We start from the raw sequence: 22,662 nt of genomic DNA, 5'->3' as shown, positions 1-22,662 counted from the left end.
TCTTGGAATGGCAGTGGCACCCATAGTAGCTCAATACCTTTATTCGGCTAATTAAAATGTCTCAAAATAGTGAACAGAGGTCTGAGTTCTACAGAAGCCCTTCATCAAAGCCTGGTGTTAAGCAAGGTGGTGAGGGCAGGGGGGGGGGAGACTGGTTTGGTGTTAAAGCTATAAAGTCTGCATTGGTCTCAGTCTTAAGATGGATTGTGAGCAGGAACAGAATTAATAGGCATTTGGAGGGCTTATAGTAACTTAAGACGTATGTACTGATGATTATTGCATTCAGCTTGTGAACAGATGATTGCTATGTTTTTGTTATTATTAGCAGTTTTTAAATGGTATTTTTTATTTAATTTCTGTTTCTTTGTTAAATTTGCAAATTTGCGAGTAAAAAAATCAGTAACTAACTAAAAATGGTTGTGGGATTTCCTATGTCCTATGCAGGCTGCCCTTAGAGATGCTGGGATTAAGAGATACAACACCTGGCTGATTTGTTTCTTTCCTTTTTTAAAAAAATCTCCTAAATCCTGGAATCATCCATTAAATGCCATGAGGATCTCCGGCTTCCTCTATCCTGGGGGAGGGGGGGGAATGGAGGAGTAAAAGTTGACGCTTGCGCGCCACTCTACTTTTAAGTCTATGGTTACATTCGTTCGAGAAAGGAACCGGAAGTTGAGCTGCACAGTTCGTCAGTCTGTCCAGTACGTCTATGGAAGGAAGCGGAAGTGGTTTTCCGAGTACCGCTCAAATGCGCCTGCAGCAGCCGTCTAGGAAGCGGAAGGTCCTTTTCCATTAGTGTCCGTGCTCCTGCGTCCCTCGCTGAAAGGTTCCGACGACGGCTCGTTCCCTCAGGTGAGTTTGGGGGAAGGGAAGGTCGAGAGTCGCTGCTTATTTATATGCTTTTTAATGTTAGTTGCATTTCCTCCAGGAGGCTGAGGGCATCGTACCCCGTTCTCTCCTCGCCACCCCACCCCCCGTTTTAGGCTGCAATCCTAACAACGTCTTGAATTCAGTGGGACTGATTCCCAGAGCAGCGCGGTTAGGATCGCAGCCTGGGTTTCACGAACAACAGCCCTGTGAGGTAGGCCAGACTGAGAGAGGGAGGGATCGGGCCAAGATAATAGTTACCTGGGGATCTGATCCCCAGGTATTAAAGCTATATCAAACACGCCAGGTATTAAAGCTATATCAAACACGCCCTGACATGCATATATACATACACATGTATTCCTCGCCGTGTGCACATGGCGTGGCTGCTGAAAGGCGTAATAAAGACTGGGAGGGCTATATTGTCACTTAATAACAATTTTATTATTTATACGCCGCCCATCTGGCTGGGTTTCCCCAGCCACTCTGGACGGCTTACAGCACATTAAAAAAATGGTAAAACATTAGACATTAAAACATTCCCGATCCAGGGCTGCCTTCTGATGTCTTTTAAAAGTCAGATAGCAGTTTATTTCCTTGATATCTGAAGGGAAGGCGTTGCACAAGGCGGGTGCCACTACCGAGAAGGCCCTCTGCCTGGTTCCTCTCTTCTCCTGCAGGAGTGAAGAGGCTTTAAGGAGAGTGGCACTTTTACCTGTAATCCTCAACCCGTCTTCCTAAGAGTAAGCCCCTCTGAATTCAATGGGAATTACTTCTGAGTTGACATGGTTTGCACCCTTCGTTGGCTGATTTGCAAGGCAATGTTCCCATGTTGAAAAGATAATTCAACCACAGTCAGTCCATCTTGCCCCCAAATGACAACTAGACATCCTTTTGGTGCCCAGTTTATATTTCTGAGTTTCTAACACTGCCGCACATTCTAGAAAATGTGGGGGTTAGAATTCCCTTTAGTTGCACAAATGTGGCATGTCAGCTTTTGTCCATTCGCTTCAATGTTCAAGCCTGATATGTACATTCATCAGGTATGTATTTTTCTAAAGTTTGTATGTCTTTAATGAGCTGGATATTATCCTAGTTATGGAGTTATTGGCATGGACTGGAAAGATTGAATGGAAATATTTAAAAGAGAGCAGCCAAAAATTCCTGACCATTCAGCAGATTACATGGAGAGGTCCTGCAGTCCCATCACTCTCCTTCTCCTATACACACCTGCCATTTCAGAGATTGCTTAGCCTGTGTTTGGTCCTGAATTGGCATTTTCTGTAGGAAAGTAGACTAGTAAGTCATTGTGCATTGAATCCACTTTTGTTCATGTGCTGATAACCTCCAGGTTGTATTTCTGCAGAGTGCTATATGTGGGGCTGGCCTTTGAGGTTGGCCCAGAAGCAGCAGCTAGTGCAGAATGCAGTGCCTGAACTGCTCACTGGGGCTGATTGTCAACATTGTGCTATACTGCTGTTGAAAGAATTGCACTGGCTGCCAATTAGTTACCAAGCTAAGTTTGAGCTGTTGGTTCTGGTATACAAAGCGGTATACAGTTTGGGACCAGGATACCTAAAAGATCAGCTCACCCCTTATTATATCCAATAGATTACTGTGCTCTACAGGGTATAATCTCATCAGGAGGTCCATTCCATACAATATAGTAATTGGGCCTTTAGCGTGGTAGTACATACCCTTTGGGACTCCCCCCAGGCAGGCACTGTCTCTATTGTCTTTTTAGTCCCGACTGAAGACCTTCCTTTTTCATGAGGTAAGTGGAAACCTTTATGCCACTGTGTTGGAACTTGTCCTTACATATGGAATTGCTTTTAGTTGTATATATGGAGTTGTTTTTTCATATGGAATTGTTTTTGTTGTTTATGTGCTTACTGAAAATAAAATATCCTTTCATATATTTTATGCGAAGCGATTCATACACGGAATCAAGGAAATAAATAAACAAAATCTGGCCCTACACAGATTCCTGAAATGATGTTTGAAAGCAACAACAGTCCCATGTTTTCCTTGTTTGCATACAGAATGTGATGGTTCTCAAGGTTGAAATGGATCCCATGCAGAAGAACACTCACATCCTGGTTGGTGTTACTGGAAGTGTGGCTGCTTTAAAGTTGCCTATTCTTGTATCAGAGCTTCTAAAGATACCTGGGGTGAGTAGTTGTTACCTGGGCTGATGTGAGTAAATTGCTGGCTTTTGTATTTACAATGGGTCATTGCTTCTTTTTCTTTGTGTCCTTTTGCATTGGGCACAAACTGACTTAATAATTAGGCAAAGAGTTTCTCAAGGCACTATGTAAAAGAACATACCTCATCTACCTATTGTTCTTGATTAGTGCCTGTAACATGTCTAAAATTGTTTGGAAGTGCTCTGTAGAGTTTAAAAGAAAGATACTGTAGTCCCCTACCTGCAGACTCACTAACATGATACAAAATAAATTGTGAAGGAAGAGGAAAGCAAGCAAATTCAGCCACCAGTAACCTCAGCAGGATAGTAGGATCCTCTGATCTGGATTGGTGACCTTCTTCCTTTTAAGTACACATGCAAAGCAGTCCTTAGACCACACGCTCTTTACCCTGACTTTTGAAACTTTAGATGTATATTTTAGGACCCACTTGATTTCCTGTGATTGTAAGTTGTTTTAAACTGTTTTTAATGTTGTGTTTTAATTGTTGTAACCAGCCCTGGGACCTCAGGGTGAAGGGCAGGTAATTAATAATAATGGCAGAGGCCAGAGATCATATCCCAGTGACAGAACAGGGCCTCTGATGTTGATCAGAAGGCACAGGATAAAGCAACCCTTAAGGCAGGGGTCAGCAAACTTTTTCAGCAGGGGGCCAGCCACTGTCCCTCAGACTTTGTTGGGGGCCGGTCTATATTTTGAAGGGAAAAAAATGAACGAATTCACATGCCCCACAAATAACCCAGAGAAGCATTTTAAATAAAAGGACACATTCTACTCATGTAAAAACAAGCTGATTCCCGGGCTGTCTGCGGGCCAGATTTAGAAGGCAATTGAGCCAGATCCAGCCCCCAGGCCTTAGTTTGCCTACCCATGCCTTAAGGTATCCAGATCCCAGGATTTTCTGTCAAGTTACACCTCATGCAGTTCAGGTTTAGGAAGGCTACTCTGAATAGAGTTGGGAGGTTTCATGGGAACAGACATGCTTGCCGCTATATCATCCCTTGAGCTGTTGTATGTAGTAATGCCTCTGATCAGTAGATGTCACTGTTAGCCAAGGCTGAGTGGGTTTAATAAGTTGTGTTTTTTTTCCTCTTTAGGCTCAGGTTACAGCCCTGGCTTTTGCAGTAACCTGTGAGCCTATTTATGCCCATCTAAGATGATTTGCATTCCATTTGAATGGATGCTAGACCACATCTTTTGGAAGAGGTGTACTGTACTTCATCTGAGAAATTTCATTGCTCTCCTGGTGCCTTTGTTGTAATATAACTGTTATGTACTGAGTTGAATAGGATCCAAACTGCAGCAGTCTGATTGGTCCTAGAACAATAGGATTCAGAATGCAGCAGTCTGATTGGTCCTAGAACAATGCAGCAGTATGATTGGTTGGCAGGAACCACCCAATCATGCTCCAGATAGAAGTGAATCCACCACCTGATTGGCTTACAGTAGAATTCCGGAATTAGCCAATCATGTGCAGCCCATTGTGTAAATAATGTATATAAAGCAGATACTTTGAGGGGACATTCATTCATTCCTCCTCACCACTATGAGCTGAATAAAGAGCATGAAATCACTTTGCGACTCTGAGTATATTTCAATAACTTTCAAGAATCCTTTGCTAATTGCAGTTACTAGAGATGCCTGCATTCATGGCTGACAACTGTAGCTCATGAGAGGGACTCGGTTCATGAGTTACTACTCCAAATATTTGCTTGAAATACAACCCTCAACTAGCACACACACAAAAAAGTCTGATTGCGCCTTAAGCACTATAAAAAAGTATTGTTTGCATAGGAAGCTGGCTTACCCCAGGCCAAGCAATTTGTGTCCCTTGTGTCTCCAGGATCTCATGCAGAGAAAGTGTTTCCCATCATTTGCTAACTGATCCTTTCACCAGGCAATGTTGGGGAATGAACCTGAGACCTTCTTCATGTAAAACAAGCTATGGCCCTTCCACTGAGGTGTGACCTGTCTTTACTCCAGGGCCTTAAAAACATAAGATGACCCTGCTGGATCAGGCCAACCTAGTCCCCTATCCTGTTCTCACTGTCAGCACCCAGAGGCCCGTGGGGAGTCTGTAAGCTAGGCAAGAAAGCCATTGTTCCTAGTGGCAGCTGGTAGCCTTGTTCTTTCCTTCATGCATGTGTCTTTTCTTGTAAAAGCCTTGTTTATTAACTGAACACAGGACACTTTGCATCCAACAGGAGAATTGTGCTGTTAAACCCAGAGGTGTGCAAGATTCCAGCTTGGTACTGATGTAAAAATTGGGGTTTGGGCGTTTGCTGCCCAACTCCCCATGGGACTCGGAGTCCCCTAAGTCCATGATCGGTCAGAGAAAAATAAATGGAAGTAGGATCCGGTGGAAAGCAAGGCAGATATTTATTTTTCTGTTGCAACAGAGTTCACTCTCCTCCTTCCAAGGAGGGAGAGACCCTGAACCAAAGTATGTAGGAACCTTTAAAGGCTTTTGACATTGCCCAATCCCCTTAGCCAAAGACCACCCTAAAATCATCATACATACATAATAAGAGGCATCTACAGCGGAAATAGCAGGGATAGTGGGCTTGTTGGTTTTTGAATGTCTGATGTAGATTTTTTCAATTTTGTTGTTCTGTATGGGACAATGACAATAAAGAATATCGGATTTATCGTATTTAAATCCTGTCTGCCAGGATACTTGATAATGTTCGCTGGGCAGCCTGGCCATTCTTTTGTGATGGATACTTTAGTTCCTAAATCCAGGTCACAGGCTCACCCTATTCATACACAAATATGCCCTTAAGACAGGATTTGTAAGTGGAAAGACAATGGGAAGGCTTTCCCCATTTGCCTCCTTTACTGCAGAGGAATATTTGAGGTCATTGGGAGAGTCAAAATGGCTTCAGGATTGCTCTCCTGTACTGTTTCAGACACATTGTTTATATACAAAACAAAAAATTTTTTTTCCTTCCAGTAGCACCTTAAAGACCAACTAAGTTAGTTCTTGGTATGAGCTTTCGTGTGCATGCACACTTCTTCAGATACACTGAAACAGAAGTTGCCAGATCCTTCTATATAGTGAGAAGGTGGGGAGGGGTATTACTCAGAAGTGTGGTGGGAATGGGTGATTGGCAGATAGCTGTGATGAGCCTGTTGACGACTCTTAACGACTGCAATAGGTCTTACAGGAAAAAGCAAGGGGTGAGAACGTGAAAAATGGCTTTGTCATGTATAATGAGATAAGAATCCAATGTCTTTGTTCAGACCAGGTCTCTCCATGGTTTTTATGGCAGACCAACACGGCTACCTATCTGTAATTGTTTATATATTTAGATATGTGTACATTTATGCATATTTATTTTATTTTTGAGAACTTAGAACTCTTATAACAGTGCAAAAGACATACATTTAGAATTGAAGATTTCTGATGCTTAGGAACGGTGTCTGAGAGCCAGAACTGAATGGCGCTCAGAGGTCTTCCACACAAAAACTTATTTGTGGTTGCCCCTTGTAGCAGACCCACCACTTAGTACCACCAATTTATAATGCAGTGGATCCGCTCCCGCTAACTTCCCCCAATTAAATATAGTGCACCCACCTCATGGTACACCAATTGCACAAATTTATACAATTTACCGCAGATTATCTAGTGGGGACTTGTGTGGGGGAAAACTTAATTTTAAAAAGTAATGAAAGTCCAGGGACACCAGTGAAATCCTTTTGTGGCATTGTGAATCCCTGCCCTTAAAAATACTTTCACAGTCCAAAGAGGGCCGTATAGTTTCTAGAGGTATAATAGTTTGCTTGTTAGTTAATACATGGAAACCATGTTTAACTAAAAGCTCCCATCCCCCCAATTAATATGGCAACAAATTTCATTTTTAAAAGTTATTTTAAAGACAAGTACAGTACTTATAAAACAGCAGGGGGCAAGCATTGTCTTAGAAGAGGCATTCATTCCTGTAAGAGTGAGAATGGGGAATAGCTATTTTGAGATGGTACCTCCTAATACCCCTGTGTGCATCATCTCAAACTCCCTCTTTCCCTCACCTCCCAGATAATACACCAGAAGACACATAAAGGTCATTTCCTAGATAAATAGGAAGGGTTTTTTTGTTTGAGAAGGAAGCAGGAGAGAGATCTTTCTAAATGAAGCCCTTTTCCTATTTATGCTAGCATAAAACATCCTTAGCCAACTTGGTGCTCTCCAAACATTTTGGACCACAATTCCCATCAGCCCCAGTCACCGTGTGCTGGTTGGAACTGAGGGGAGTTGTACAGTGGTATCTTGGGTTACAGACGCTTCAGGTTACAGACTCTGCTAACCCAGAAATAGTACCTCGGGTTAAGAACTTTGCTTCAGGATGAGCACAGAAACCGTGCAGCGGTGGCAGGAGGTTCCATTAGCTAAAGTGGTACCTCAGGTTAAGAACAGTTTCAGGTTGAGGACGGACCTCCAGAAAGAATTAAGTTCTTAACCCGAGGTACCACTGTAGTCTGAAATTATCTGGACAGTGTCAGGTTGGCGAAGACTAGCATAAACGTTTGCAGTTAAAGACCGATGGGAAAACCAAATACATTGTCAGTTGATTCAAGATGGCTCCTGTTGAGCTATGATTCCAGTGGCTGCTTAATTTGTTACCTGCTAGGAAGCGTTCCTGTGCAGAACTGCCTGCAGAGACTGGGGATAAATTTTCATGCATACAAAATAATACCTCAAGAAATGCCTTAATCCAGGGATTAGAACCTGCAACCCTCCTGAAGTTGTTGAATTCCAACTGTTGTCAGCTCCAGCCTGCCTGACCAATGGCCTGGGATGATGGGAGTTGTAGTCCAGTTATACCTGGAGTGCCACAGTTTTTTCATCGCTGCCGTAATGTGCCATCAGACTCGTTGTTTTGCAATCCAGGGGTGCTTCTCTCTCTCTCTCTCTCTCTCTCTCTCTCTCTCTCTCTCTCTCTCTCTCTCTCCACAATATAAAGACTATTTGATTATAGGATTGCAGTCTAAGAAAGTCCATCTGGTTCTTTGGATTCTGGCGTACTGGGAAGAAAAAAGGCTTCCTGCGTCCAGAATGTTGCTCATCAACAGTCATGATTACATTCCATCTTGGATAGCAGAGCTGAGCCTCCCTCGACCTTGATGCTGGAATGCAAGGGAGGCTGATTAATGGCTTTCATTGGCCCTGTTCCGCCATTAAATAATAGACTAGGATGAACAACAACAGCAATATTGTACATTCTCTTTGGTCGGCAGCAGCTGGGAAATCTTCATGGCTTTGGCCTGGAATGTTTCCCTGATAAGACACCTATAATGTGCCGGTCTCCCTGCTTTAAGCAAACAAAGGGAAACTTGTCCAATTCAGTTTCCCCCCAGCCCTGTGGTCTCCAGATACTGTTGAGTAACAACTCCTATCATTCCTGGCCATTGATCTTGCTGTCTGGGGTTGGTGGGGGTTCTAGTCCAGCAGCGCCCGAAGGGCCGGAGGGTGAAGAAGGCTGGTCTAAATGATGTTGCAAATTTTTCATAGCCTGGCAATTGAGCTGTAGATGTTGGACTACAACTCTCATCATCCCTGATCGTTGGCTGTGCTAGCTGGGGCTGATGGGAGTTGGAGTCCAGCCACAGCCTCCCCAATTCTGATCTATACAGAAATGAATTTTAATTGGGAAAGTGACTTATGGGAGGGTTGAGAAAGATAGACAAAGGGAAGTATAGAAAAGGAGAAGTCATTTATTCACCAGATCTCACTTTGTTTTTAAGGCAGTTTTGGGGAGGGTCTTTTCTGGACTCCAGTTTTTTGCCATTTCTCTTACAGAGGAGAAAGGGGCTTCATGTTTTGATTTCCCCTCTTGCTTATTATACATGCCCCGGGTAATGTTTACACTGGAGTAGTTCTTGGAAAGCTTCTGTTTTCCAGGACTGAATGTTTTGTTTCTTCTTTTTCTTCAGTCCTTATTGCTTCCTTTTTGGCATTCCATTTCCTTCTGATTCTTTGGAATGAGACCTGTTTTCAGATTTTTCCTAGTTTTCACCAGAGGACCACTTCTGTGTTTCACTACTTCTTACCTGAGACCCACATGAATCTTTCTCCTTCTTCTTCAGGTCTGCTCTTGATTGGTAGCTATGCATTTCATTAGATATTTACGTTAAAATGGCGGGATGTTAGAACAACTAGGAATTTATAGTGAGATGCTATACATGCATACTCAGACAAATAAGTCTCATTCATCTTATTGGGACTTACTCCCAGGTAACCGTGGGAGCCTTAGAAAGATTCTGTACCAGTATAGGAGGTGGCAATGAAGGATGGCAGTATTCAACTTGTTGCTGTTTTTGGAAAGTATACTGTGCCTTCCTGTCCCTCAATTCCCTGTTCTTTCTGCATGATGCAATCCTATGCATTAATAATTGTATATATTAGTCATATTCACCTTATGCTTTAGTACAGTGTAGTCTTTCATATGCTTCTCTTTCACTTTTCATGGACATATTATTCTTTCGTGCTACGTTTCTATCATGGTCACAAGCTTGTACGTATTTGCCATTTGTCTACAGGGGGAACTTCAGCCCAGGGGCCAAATCCTGCCCTCCAGACATCTCTGTTTGGCTTCTAGGACTCTCCCTACCAAACACTTTCCTCAGCCACCTTCCTTTCTGGCCTTGCTTTTTACCCTCCTTGAGTCCTCGAACTCTGTTCACGCTTCTTGCTTGTCTGGGTGTTAGATGGAATATGTTGAGACTAGCCTACCGTACAAAGATAAAGCCAATCTGTTGCACAAAGGTAACACTCACACTTGTCTCTGTGCCTATTTTCACCTCTGGCCTTCCTCGCTACTGGCACGTGGCCCCCAGAAGGTATGAAAATGGTTCTCTAAACCTGGCCCGCTGTGATTTCAATCCGCCTTCGAACCAAGTCCACAGAAGCGATTTAACCTGCAGAGAAATGTTCTCGTCTGCTGGGGACTGTCTGAAGAGGCATGGAGAATGCCATCCCTTCGTCAGTAACCCTTTGCAGTTCTTTGCTGTGCATAGAGGGAGGTGCTGCTCCATCGCTCCTCCTTCAGCCTGCTCCCTCACCTGAATGCCAGTTCCTTTTCACCTACCTAGTCACCTGTCAGGTGAGTGCTTAATTGCAAGGCTGATGGGAATTAACTTTTCAGGTGTGTTTTGCTTGGAATCTGGTTCTGTGGCCCTATCTGACTGCACCTCCACTAGCTCGTTGTTGTTGTTTAGTCGTGTCCGACTCTTCGTGACCCCATGGACCAGAGCACGCCAGGCACTTCTGTCTTCCACTGCCTCCCGCAGTTTGCTCAAACTCATGCTGGTAGCTTTGAGAAGACTATCCAACCATCTCGTCCTCTGTTGTCCCCTTCTCCTTGTGCCCTCCATCTTTCCCAACATCAGAATCTTTTCCAGGGAGTCTTCTCTTCCCATGAGGTGGCCAAAGTATTGGAGCCTCAGCTTCAGGATCTGTCCTTCCAGTGAGCACTCAGGGCTGATTTCCTTCAGAATAGATAGGTTGGATCTTCTTGCAGTCCATGGGACTCTCAAGAGTCTCCTCCAGCACCATAATTCAAAAGCATCAATTCTTCCACTAGCTCAGTAGAGTACAAATAAAAGTTAAGCTTCAAAAGATTTAAACTCTTTATCTCAAATGGCTTATTTTCTTTCCTCCTCCTCTGTGCTCCCCCCTTTTTTCTTTTTCTTTTTTTTTTTAAAGATATTTATTGAAATTTTACAGACAAAAGAGAATTACAGAATAAAAAAAGAAAAATAACAATTAAAAAGAAAAAAGATACAAAAATGCAAAGAAAAATACAAAATACATGAAGAAATAAAAAACAATTAAAAACAGATCAATCTTTTCATATCTTATATTTCAATTACTTGTTTCCTGACCTCCTCACACCTCCCTTTTTTGTATTCCAATTCACATAGTTAATTCAGCAAATCCTTTCCTTCTTTGTTTTTATCTTAATTCTATATCTTAACATATTATAACTCTATATTTTCATCCATTATCAATTCATTTTTGCATATTCTTATTAACTTTGTTGCTAATGCCACTTATTTTCAATCCAACATCATTTTAACATTCATTAATTTTACAGTGTTTCTGCAGATAGTCTTTAAATTTCTTTCAGTCTTCTTCCACCAGCTCTTCTCCCAGGTCTCGGATTCTGCCAGTCATTTCCGCCAATTCCATATAGTCCATCACCTTCATCTGCCACTCTTCCAGGGTGGGTAAATCTTGTGTCTTCCAATACTTTGCAATCAGTATTCTTGCTGCTGTTGTTGCATACATAAAGAAAGTTCTATCCTTCTTTGGCACCAATTGGCTGACTATGCCCAGGAGAAAGGCCTCTGGTTTCTTCAGGAAGGTATATTTAAATACCTTTTTCATTTCATTATAGATCATCTCCCAGAAAACCTTAATCTTTGGGCACGTCCACCAAAGGTGAAAGAATGTACCTTCATTTTCTTTACATTTCCAACATTTCCAACATCCAGGCAAATGATATATTTTTGCAAGCTTGACTGGTGTCATGTACCACCTATATATCATTTTCATAATATTCTCTCTTAAGGCATTACATGCCGTAAATTTCATACCGGTGGTCCACAACTGTTCCCAGTCAGCAAACTTAATGATATGACCAATATCTTGTGCCCATTTGATCATAGCAGATTTAAGCGTTTCATCCTGCGTATTCCATTTTAACAGCAAGTTGTACATTCTTGGAAGTATCTTAGTTTTGGGATCTAACAGTTCTGTTTCCAATTTTGATTTTTCCACCTGGAAGCCAAATTTTTTTGTCCAAATTATAGGCCTCTCTTATTTCTTTTCAGGTGGAAGTGCGGGTGGTGACTACCGAGAATGGAAAACACTTCTATAACCCCCAGGAGGTCCCTGTGACCCTCTACAGCGATTCTGATGAATGGCAGGTTGGTGTTCAGTGCCACTTAACTTTTCAGTTAGGAACATAGAAAGCTGTCCTATACTGAGTCAGACCACTGGTCTCCATTCAACTTAGTATTCCCTACTCTGAACGGCAGCAGCTCTGCAAGATTTCAAGCAGGGTTCTCTCCCAGTCTTACCTGGAGATGTTAGCATGTGTAGGGCAGAGCACATTCTCTACAGCACCTCTCCCAAGTCAGCATCCTTTTAAAAAAATGAAGCATACTGGTTTTTTTTAAGAGTGTGGAGGGAAGTAGAGAAAACAAGACTGTCAATTCATTCCTGCCCACCCCCCAAAAGGCTGCTCAGAAGCTCCTTGCCACACTTCATGCCAGCCTTTGCAGGGCTGCGAGTGTCCTGCCTGCACACCTTTGCTCTTGTAAAGAGCAAAGTGTTGCTTGCGTCTTCAGGTGTTCAAGCCTTGCATGATGAGGGAGAGAGAGGAGAGGAGCCCATTGCCTCTACGCTCTTGATTGCATCCCTTTCTCAGGTTTAAGCACCTTCCCATATTGAAAGGGCATCCCTTTGCAGCCGGCAACCCTTTCAGTGTGTGGAGATTCCCTGCATGATTGAGGACCCTGGAAGTTCAGAGTTGCAAATCACCTGAGAATCCTCTACCTTGTGTTGCAAAGAAACTAAATGTAGGGCAGTCTCCCTACATTTAGCCCTCCAACTCTTGGAGGGCGACAGGGTCAGCGATGGAGGGGTTGGAGCTAGCGTGCTGCCTCCCTCATGCGATTCTTTGCATGCAGCAGATCCGAGCTCCCAGATAGAGCTTTGGCTGAAAGGGGATCTGGTTTGCACCCCAATTCCCATGTATGTAGACAGTGTTCTGCAAAAGGATAATAACTTTCTCAGGTTGCAGAATTCACCTTTGGAATTTGCTTTCCTTCGGGGCAGGTGGCAGAGTGTCCTGCATTGCACATCTGGTATTATTTGAATTGCAAGTATGGTCTAATTGTACCATGTCAACTTTACAGAGCACAGGATGTTCTACGTGATGGAGGTGCCCCCCCCCAATGGAATCTCTCTCTCTCTCTCTCTCTCTCTCTCTCTCTCTCTCTCTGTGTGTGTGTGTGTGTGTGTGTGTGAGAGAGAGAGAGAGAGAGAGAAGGGGTGTCTTGTCTCTGTTCTGTATTTTTCTTTTTTCTTTTTCTTTTTTAAATTTCATCTTGATTGAAAGTTAAAAAGTACCTAATTATATGTGCACTAAACATGGTGGGACGTAAATAAAAGAGAGAAAAAGAGAAACAGCACTCATGTAGAAGGGAAAGTAAAGTAGGGGGGGACGGGGAAAACCCCCAAAACTGTATACTTTACAAAGTTGTTATTGTACTTCACCAGATCTTAACCTATTACTGTATTTGTAAGAATGGATTCCAAATATCATTGAATTTGTCCATGGCAAGTCTGCATTTATATGCAAGTTGTTCACACGTTGCGAGTTTGTATAAGTCTTCAATCATACTGTAGAAGAGAGCTGCATTTTTATTTTTCCAATTCATCAGTATCAGTCTTTTTGTTGTGATAAGGGCACGGAGAGTCCACTCGTATTGTCCTTTTGTCTCCGTTCTGCATTTTTCTAAGGTGAGAATTTCCCTTGCCCCTAAACATTCCACATAACCTTCAGATATCTTGCAAGATGCAGTGGGGCTTGGTGTCTGTTAGTGTGTTGTGCATATAATGTACTTAAACATACCAGGTGATTTCACTGATTTGAGGGTATTTTCTGCAGCTGTGGAAAAAGCGTGAGGATCCTGTGCTGCATATTGACCTGAGGCGCTGGGCTGACCTTTTGCTGGTGGCTCCTCTGGATGCAAACACCCTGGCCAAAATGGCCAATGGCCTCTGCGACAACTTACTGGTGAGTTTCTGCAAGCTTCGTCTGATGCTTCATGCAGATGTCCCCATCACTGATGCCTGCCTGTATCTGCCAAGCTTCTGTTTCTGTCAATTTGCTTGAGGCTCAGGTTTACACTTTCTTGTATTGAACTGGAAATCCTAGAATGTGTTGCAAAGAAACTAAAGAATTTGCTTCAGATTCATACCTCCATGCCCTTGTTCTTTGCCTGTGTGCCCATTTCATCATTTTTTGGTGGAATACAGCTACTTAATTTCCTTTAATGCAATTAATATTTTATTAAATTTATATTCTGCCCTTCCCAGAGGTGCTCAGGATGGTAAACAACAAGAGATAAAACAGCAAAAACATATTGAAAAACATTTCTGATACAGGTGCAGACTGGGAAAGATCTCTACTTAAAAGGCTTGTTAAAAGAGAAAGTATTCTGTAGGCACTGGAGAGGCAATAGAGATGGTGCCTTTTTAAGGGGGGGTATTCCAAAAGGAAGGGGCCACCACTGTACAGGCCCAGTTCCTACATTGTGTGGAAAGCACTTCCTGATTAGATGGAATCTGCAGGAGACCCTCAGCTACAGAGAACAGTGATCAATTGGGTATATATGGGGTGAGACGATCTTTCGGGTACTAATGATTACATGATGATTATGAGTAGTGTTCAGCTAAGTTTGACTCCAAGTAGATCCACTGAAATGAATGAACGTTGCTAAGTTAGAGCCATTAATTTCAGTAGGTCTAGTGTAGTTGAATTCCATCCTGTGTGTTTAATACCATGTTTCTAGGCAATACTTCCAAGTTCTTGTTTTGACCCTTAAAAGCCCCAAGCCTGCCTTCCCCAACCAGGTGCTCTCCAGATGTTTTGGTCTTCAACTCCCATCAGTACCAGCCAGCACAGTACCTGCATCAGTGCCTGCCTGCACTTTGGTTGTATCCAGCGTTCGTCATCCTCAGGGTAGACATGTTGAAATTAATGGGCATGGCTAATGTAACACCATTATTTTCAGTGGGTCTACTCTGAGTCACACTAAGATGAAGACGACTCTGGGGTGGGGGCTATTCAGGACAGGGCCTTTTCTGTGGTGACACCCAAGCTCTGGGACTTCCATGTCTCAGGTGCCTACCTTTGTTGGCTTTTAGATGCTAGTCGAAAACTTTGCTTTGATTTCTCAAGCTTTTCAGGGAGATATGTTCCAACTAAGCTCTGTTACTTCCTTCTTGGCTGCATTCAGATACTCAACTCACCTTTCATATTTCATTCTTGTTTTTCTGTTTCTCCCCCCCCCCCCAATTATGAATTGTTTTAAGCTATTGTCGTGGGCCAATTTATTAATATGCTGCTTATCGCTTTGGGAGTCTTTGGGCCCCGAAGCCACAGCGAACAGTAGCATGACTCATCTGTGGTCGTTTCTAGTTTGTCACCCAAGGACTGGGATGGGCCATTCCTTCCTGGCTTGCATTTGTGCAGATGCACTACCCATGTGGCAAGAGAGGCTGTCCAATGCTTTGCCTGCCTTTGCAGACATGCGTCATCCGCGCCTGGGATCTAAGCAAGCCGCTGCTCTTCTGCCCCGCCATGAACACCGCCATGTGGGAGCACCCCATCACTGCTCAGCAGGTGGATCGGCTCAAGAGCTTTGGCTATGTGGAAATTCCTTGCATTGTGAAGAAACTCATCTGTGGAGATGAAGGTTGGTAGATAGCCAAGCACACTTTCCCTTCGTCCTTCCTTCCCTTTAAATGAAATTATGGGGATGGCAGGAGGTACGCAACCCTGCCTCTGTGGGCTGGTTCCCATGCTGCTTTTCAAAGATGCTGCTGGGTTCCTTTGAGTCACTCCAGGAACATCCAGAAATTGCTACACATTCTTTTGAAGAAAGCTTCCAATATTTACAGTGCAATCTTATATGCATATACCTCTGAGTAATTCCCCTTGAACCCCACAGAGCAGACATGTCTAAGATTGCACTGTCAGTCACTGGAGCAAGATGGTTGGAGCATATTAAACCTATCCTGGTCCAACTGCACTGGCTACCAATTAAGCTTCCAGGTCCAATTCAAAGTGCTGGTTTTGCCCTATAAAGCCTTAAACGGCTCAGGACCGCAATTTCTCAAGGACTGCCTTTTTCCATATGAACCGACACAGACCCTGAGATCTTCTTTTTCATGTGCCGCTTCGAGTGGTCCATAGGATGGCAACATGAGAACGGGGTCTTCTCTGCAGTGGCTCCCCATCTGTGGAATGCTCTGCCCAAGGAAGTTCGCCTGGCGCCTTTATTATACACCTTTAGGTGCCAGGCAAAAACGTTCCTTTTTAACCAGGCCTTTGGTTGATTTGATCCTATGTCCTTTTAAAACGTGGGGGTTTTTTTTGGTGGGGGTGTGTTATTGGGTTGTTGTTTTTATTCTAATTGTATATGTTGCGATCTTTTCTGTGAACTGCCCTGAGACCTCCAGGTATAGGGCGGTATATAAGCTCAATTAATCACCACCATCATCAGTTTGATTATCTGATTAATAATTTCAAAGGTGGTCCTTCAGTTGTTGTTGGATGCCTCTGGCTCCCATCATCCTTGATGATTAGCCATGCTGGCTGGAGTTGATGGGAGTTGGAGTTCAGCAACATCTCGAGGGCCATGGTTGCCCATCCCTGGTCAAAAGGAAGGCATATGCAGCCTTGGAGATGGAGGAGAGAGCTGGAGGAGAGAACCATCTCTCCCTGTGGAGGAGCTGGCCTCACCCTGCTTCTGTCCTCGCTTTACAGGTCGTGGCGCCATGGCAGAAGTGCCAACCATTGTGGCGAAAGTAAAGGTGACCCTGTCGGAGCGGGGCCTCTTGGCACACAGTTGATCCCCAGGAACGGACAGCATTTCTTTCTCCTTCTGGGACTATGAAGGTAGAAAGAGCAGGGAGGGAAAGTGAAGACCACAAAAACGGGAGCCAGTCCTTACTGGCAGCTCTGTCTCTGCATGGTTGGAGACCTGCTGCACTTGAACTTGAGAGTTTTGATGGGGAGGGGGGAGCCTCTGTAATTCCTTTTCTGCAACCCCGGTGTTTGTTCCAGCTTGAAGAGGGAGTTGTAAACTCACAATATGCCAGGCAGTTTTAATGGTGTGGCGTTTACCTTGCAGACAAGAGAGGGTGTTCATAAAAAGTCAGGAGAGCAGCTGTAGTAGAGGTTCATAACGGTTTCTTAGGTGTAGCCTTTGCACCAGGGAGTTCACAGGATTAGAATGGGAGCTGTTTCACAACTTTCCTGGGGTTTGGCTTCCATCAGTAAGTCTGCTTAGGGGCCCTATGACTTTAGCTTTTGCTGCTCCCCATGTCCGCTGACGCTCAGGAATGCTGACATCAAAGACACAAGGAAACAGACCCTCTGCAGGAGAGGTCTTGTCAGGCTTTGCTACTGCTGTGTAGTGCTTTCGGCACCTTGATTTGGGGCTGGGGTGGGCGATGGCCTGGGAATTTCTTTGCTGAGAAACGGGCTAAACAAACACTCACAATTGATTAACAGCTTTGTTACACAAGAGTTGGGGTGGTGCAGTCCGGGATTGGATGGTGGGAGGAGATCCATTCCAGGCCTGTCTCTATCCCTTTGATCCCTGCCGGTGGGCCAATGTCAGGTGGGGTTGGTGGACTGGCCTGCCTGGTCAGTGGCCTGTCACATAAACACAGTTTGCTCTCGTGTCCTTAGAGTGCATTTAAAACCAAAGCAGGTTCTGCACAAACAGGAGCGCCTGGTACAAAACGTACATGGCGCATGAAGGGCAAACTTTGAACTGCTACGCACAAGAGAAACATTGGATCCTTGTCCGTTTCCTACAGATAAAAAGCTCTTTGTAGTTTTCCCACCTTGCCTTCCAGCTTGTCGCAGGGACACTACTTCCTGCGTGGGGATGGAGGACGGGGGTTAAGGGCATGAGATTCACCATAGGTCATCATCTCTCAGAGACGGAGCACAAACTTTGCAACCAGAAAGAGCCTCTGGTTTCTCAAGTCGGCAGCTTGGCAAGGCAGGGGTGACCTTGAGAGAGCCATGACCAGTTGGAGTTAGATGGAACAATGGAGGGTGATTTCTTGCCTTCAACCTTTGGTTCTCAGACTGCAGGGATAGCATTGCTGAAGATGTCAGGGAATTCCAGGGAGAATGGGTTCTTTGCCCTGAAGCATACAGTGCCTTTTCCTCTCCACCAGCCAAGACCTGGGTGGCTTGAACCCCTGACTGAGGACCCTCACTGATCCATACTCAACTTGTGGGGGCAAAAGTATCATCACTGTACTGTCACCCCACCCAGCTACTCTTAGAAGAGCTGCTGCTTTGCCTTAACTAGGAGAGGACAAAAGATACCCTGGTATACAGTGGTACCTCGGGTTATACAGATGCTTCAGGTTACAGACGCTTCAGGTTACAGACTCCGCTAACCCAGAAATAGTACCTCGGATTAAGAACTTTGCTTCAGGATGAGAACAGAAATCGGGTGGTGGTGGCAGGAGGCCCCATTGGCTTAAGTGGTACCTCAGGTTAAGAACAGTTTCAGGTTAAGAACGGACCTCCAGAATGAATTAAGTTCTTAACCCGAGGTGCCACTGTATTCTAAATTTGCTGCTGGATTAATTCCCCAATTCACTGCAGCAATTGGGAAGCTGACCCATAGACACAACTTTCTTTGCCTATACAGTCCTACCTCAGGTTGAAGTAACTTCGGGATGAATATTTTCTGCGGTGACCCAGAAGTAACGGAGCACGTTACTTCCGGGTTTCGCTGCTCGCGCATGTGCAGACGCTCAAAATGACGTCATGCGCAGTCGAACGGGGCTACGGAACGGATCCTGTTCGCATCCAGAGGTACCACTGTACAGGCCATATATTTCTTTGTGCTTTTGGGGACAAAATGGTTGGATAGTGTCTGCCCCTTGAAGACAAGCTTGATTTTGACAGGAGCAATGGTGTGGCAAGGAGTGTCAACCAGTTTTCTCTTCATGATCAACCTCCCCCCCATCTCCGCTATCAGCTCCATTGAGCCAACCCAGTGCCTGCATTGTGTCCGTATTCTCCCCCAACCACCAAAATGGTGCTAGTAGCTTGGGGAGTAAGACAGTTTTGATCAGGAAATAGGAGAAAAGACCAGACACATTTCCTATTATTTCAGTAGGTAGAGTAAGTATTTTGCATACAAAGAGTCCCTTTTTCTAATTCCTGGCACCTTCAATGAAAGGGATCTTGGACAAAAAGGGTGATGGGAAAGTCCTGTCTCCTGGGGAGAATCTGCCTGTCAAGGTAGATGGACGAATAGTCTCACCTGGTATAAAACGGTTTCTCTCTCCCTATGTACATGCGTGTTTTGCTTTTAAGCCAAACCAACCGTGGATTTTCTGTGGCAGAATTGGCTGGACCAACGGTGTTTCCAGCAGTGTTGCTGCCGCCTGTTTATCTAATGTGAGCCGTCGAAGAGGGTTTTTATAGGCATTGTGCAATGGCTGCCGTACAAAGCTCAGGGCCAGGGGAAGGTGGTGCTTAATGACAATTTGCATGCGCAACATCGATGTTTGCAAACTGGCCTTGCAGATTGGCGACCAGCTGCATTTATAAATATTGACAGAAGCTTGCTTGCCTCACTATGCCCAGCGAGGCCAAGCAGATAAAAGTCCTGGGAGACTCCTCTGCTTTGCATGTTGCATGGCAGTACAGACACAGCATGCAGCTGTGCACTTTTACTCGGGCTTCGTCACTGAGGGATTCTGTGCCCCGTCGTGTCTGCCCTCCCACCACCAACGGTGGAGGCCTGGCAACCCCCAAAAACAAATTTTGCCCAGTGCACACAAAAAATTGCCACATCTGCAAAACTTCCAAGTTAACCTCTGATATTGATCTTTAATGCGATTGCTCTTGTAAGTTTTCCATGGAAGTGTCTGCCACTCGTATCCGTTGTATGAGTTGAATTGTTCAAAAGTGCAATCCTGCGCATGTTTGCTCAGAAATAAGCCCCTCTGGGCATCATTGGGGCTTACTCTCATGTAAGTGTGCATTGGGCTGCAGTCTCTAGTTCAGGCATAGGCAAACTCGGCCCTCCAGATGTTTTGGGACTACAACTCCCATCATCCCTAGCTAACAGGACCAGTGGGCAGGGATGATGGGAGTTGTAGTCCCAAAAACATCTGGAGGGGGGAGTTTGCCTATGCCTGCTCTAGTTGCTCTCTTCTCTGCCTTTTCCAAGAGAGGCTCTGGTACAGGGTCACATGGTGTGGGTTGACCACTTGTGCTCTGTCATGTGACTTGAAGACCCATTTAGATGAAGTGTTTCAGTCTCGATAAACCGGTTCCAGACTAACCCCACTAAGCAGGTGGGTGTGACTCAAGGTACTTTCTGTTTGGCTAACAACCCAGCAACTCGGAGACGAATATGTTGCAAGATATCGCTGTAGAACAGACAGAACAGGTAGTTTAGAGTTCCTTAATTGAATTGCTTCTTAGCAAAGGATGGGATAGAAATACTCCCCTATTGTACTTTTCACCATCATAAACAAAAGGGGCAGAGGCTTTCTTTATTATTTTCAATGAAAGCTGAACCATTCAGGGAAAGGTCCTGGTATGTCCTTAAGGTTCTCAGGCTTCCACTGGGCGCTTTGGCTTTGCCACCCAAACTGTCTACAGTGGTCTGTTGGACTGGTTGCCTGTTAAGGGTATAACATGCTGTAAATTTTAATTCCTTTTTCCACAACCTTTCCCGCACACTCAATTCTATATTATGTCCTATGTCTCTCACCTAGTTAAGCTGACTTAACCATCTCGTCCTTTGTCTCCCACTCCAACAATAATTTATACATCCTGGAAATTAACTTTCCTGACGATTCTATAAGCTCCCTTTCAAATTGTGAACTTTGTGTCACAAACCCATTTTTCTTGTCTTCAACTTTAAGCAAAGTTAAAGTAGTGGATAATGTTGAAGAATGCACACATTTTAGATCTTGAAGGACACAATATAAAATTTGGCTGGCATGCATGTCTATGGTATGATAAAGCTGAAATATATAAGAGCTTCTTGAATTATGTAGTCAGGAAAAAATTGTTTAGAGTAAGGAATAAATACAAAAACCTGCTTGAAAGGAAAACATCACTCTGGCTCTCACCTGTGGAAGCGGAATCCTTGAGAATATCGCCAATCATAGCTGTCAACCTTTCCTTTTTTTGCGGGAAATTCCCTTATTCCAGCGCTGCTTCCCGCTGCTCTCCCGGATTGTTAGATGTCCCGTAGACTGTCCCCGGGACAGTTGAGGCTGCTGATCCCTTATTTTTGAGGCTACTGATCCCTTATTTTCAAATCTGAAAGTTGACAGCTATGTCGCCAATGGATATGGACTTTTCACAATAAGAGATCAGATTGAAGAAGCTGGAAGATGTTAGTTATGTGGTAACGGACGGCTTACAATATTATCAAGTCAATGAAATTTATTATTTGCCTTTAATTTGTAAGCTGCCTTGACCATATTTTATATTGAAAGAAGGGATGAAAAAAATAATAAATTTAAATGAGTGGAACTAAAAATTGACTGGTCTTCTAAATAAATATTAGAGTCTTTCTCATGCTGTGATGGCCCGGGGCAGGGTTATGATGGCTAATGTGTTATGGAAGCTCGTGATAATTAAGGAAGTGATTAATTTTATTATTATTATGGCACTATCATCACTGGAGAAGATGATGTATCTGTCAAGGGTATGTGGACTTCACTTTTGGTACGTGGTAATGAATAGCTGGCCGCATCTCCCCCCCCCCGGGGTTGACCTTTATGTATATGGGAAAAAGCCGAGTTTTAATTAATGCATCGCCAGGCCTCCTGTCCTGCTTTGCTAAGGACAAATTAAGTCTTTGAACAGAGCTTGGGAGTCTGTCTTTTATGTTGTGAGAACGCAGTACTGAGTCAGCAACATCGTCCTAGAATAATAACCCACGAACCCCAGAGGCTCTCAGGCTTCTAGTCCACCCAGGACTTGAATGCATGCAAGGCCAGCAACCTTGCTGAAGCTGAAGAGGCCTGGGTCTGGTCAGCACCTGTGTAGGAAAGTGCCTGGGCGCCCTCTTTACCCTGCCCTGAGTTTCGTTGCTGTGGAACAAATGGTAGTGGAGAGCTTTTCGCTGAATGTCATGCTGGTCAAATATTTTGTTGCTCATCAGAGGAGCTATGCACCCAAATGAACATCAGGGTATGTGTGTGCATGGCTTTTGCATCTTCATTATTAATAGTTTTTATTAATTTTTATTAAGTTTTCTGTTTTACAATTTAAGATACAGTGGTACCTTGGGTTAAGTACTTAATTCGTTCTGGAGGTCCGTTTTTAACCTGAAACTGTTCTTAACCTGAAGCACCACTTTAGCTAATGGGGCCTCCTGCTGCCGCCACGCCGCCAGCGCGCGATTTCTGTTCTCATCCTGAAGCAAAGTTCTTAACCTGAAGCACTATTTCTGGGTTAGCAGAGTCTGTAACCTGAAGCGTATGTAACCTGAAGTATATGTAACCTGAGGTACCACTGTACTCATTTTACATCCTTAAGAAATCAATGATTTCCCTTCTTCTCTTTTCATGGTTCATTTTACATATCTTATATCCCTGCATATTTTACAAAAAACTATACCAATCGGTTTTCCATTATTGCATCCATCAAAACTTATTTACACTGTTGAATTTATCTTAATGCTGCTGGCGTTTTCAGCTGTACACAATTATTTTCCATATATTCAATAAACGTTTTCCAGTCTTCTTTAAACATATGTTATTGTTCTCTTATTCTATACGTTA

At 43.9% G+C, this 22,662-nt stretch overlaps 2 protein-coding genes and 1 long non-coding RNA gene across 4 annotated transcripts in view; 2 read left to right on the top strand and 1 right to left on the bottom strand.

Moving 5' to 3' along the window:
• PPIB (peptidylprolyl isomerase B) overlaps positions 1-1,558 on the top strand; it is a 141,187-nt gene extending 139,629 nt beyond the window's left edge. The window contains exon 5 of the mRNA XM_083587059.1: positions 1,548-1,558. Within this exon, the coding sequence (XP_083443185.1) occupies positions 1,548-1,549 (2 nt within the window). The 3' untranslated portion in view covers positions 1,550-1,558. The remainder of the gene's footprint in view (positions 1-1,547) is intronic.
• PPCDC (phosphopantothenoylcysteine decarboxylase) lies at positions 710-16,962 on the top strand. Of its 2 annotated transcripts, none has more exons than XM_083587082.1 (6): positions 710-852; positions 2,910-3,038; positions 11,904-11,999; positions 13,748-13,876; positions 15,392-15,560; positions 16,634-16,962. In XM_083587082.1, exons 2-6 carry the CDS (start codon positions 2,916-2,918, stop codon positions 16,717-16,719), a joined length of 603 nt encoding a protein of 200 aa, XP_083443208.1. In that variant the 5' UTR covers positions 710-852; positions 2,910-2,915; the 3' UTR covers positions 16,720-16,962. The 2 variants fall into 2 exon arrangements, with proteins under 2 accessions (XP_083443208.1, XP_083443209.1); XM_083587083.1 differs by lacking the exon at positions 710-852 and adding an exon at positions 919-1,081.
• Positions 16,879-22,662, bottom strand: part of LOC310749827 — a 285,263-nt gene continuing 279,479 nt past the window's right edge. Inside the window, exon 2 of the long non-coding RNA XR_014541826.1 lies at positions 16,879-18,235. This is a non-coding gene — a long non-coding RNA (uncharacterized lncRNA). The remainder of the gene's footprint in view (positions 18,236-22,662) is intronic.

Source organism: Podarcis filfolensis (assembly GCF_964270895.1).
Source record: "Podarcis filfolensis genome assembly, chromosome: 14".
Lineage (NCBI taxonomy): Eukaryota > Metazoa > Chordata > Lepidosauria > Squamata > Lacertidae > Podarcis > Podarcis filfolensis.
The sequence above is the reverse complement of the archived record's forward strand: the minus strand, read 5'-3'. Positions and strand labels throughout refer to the sequence as shown.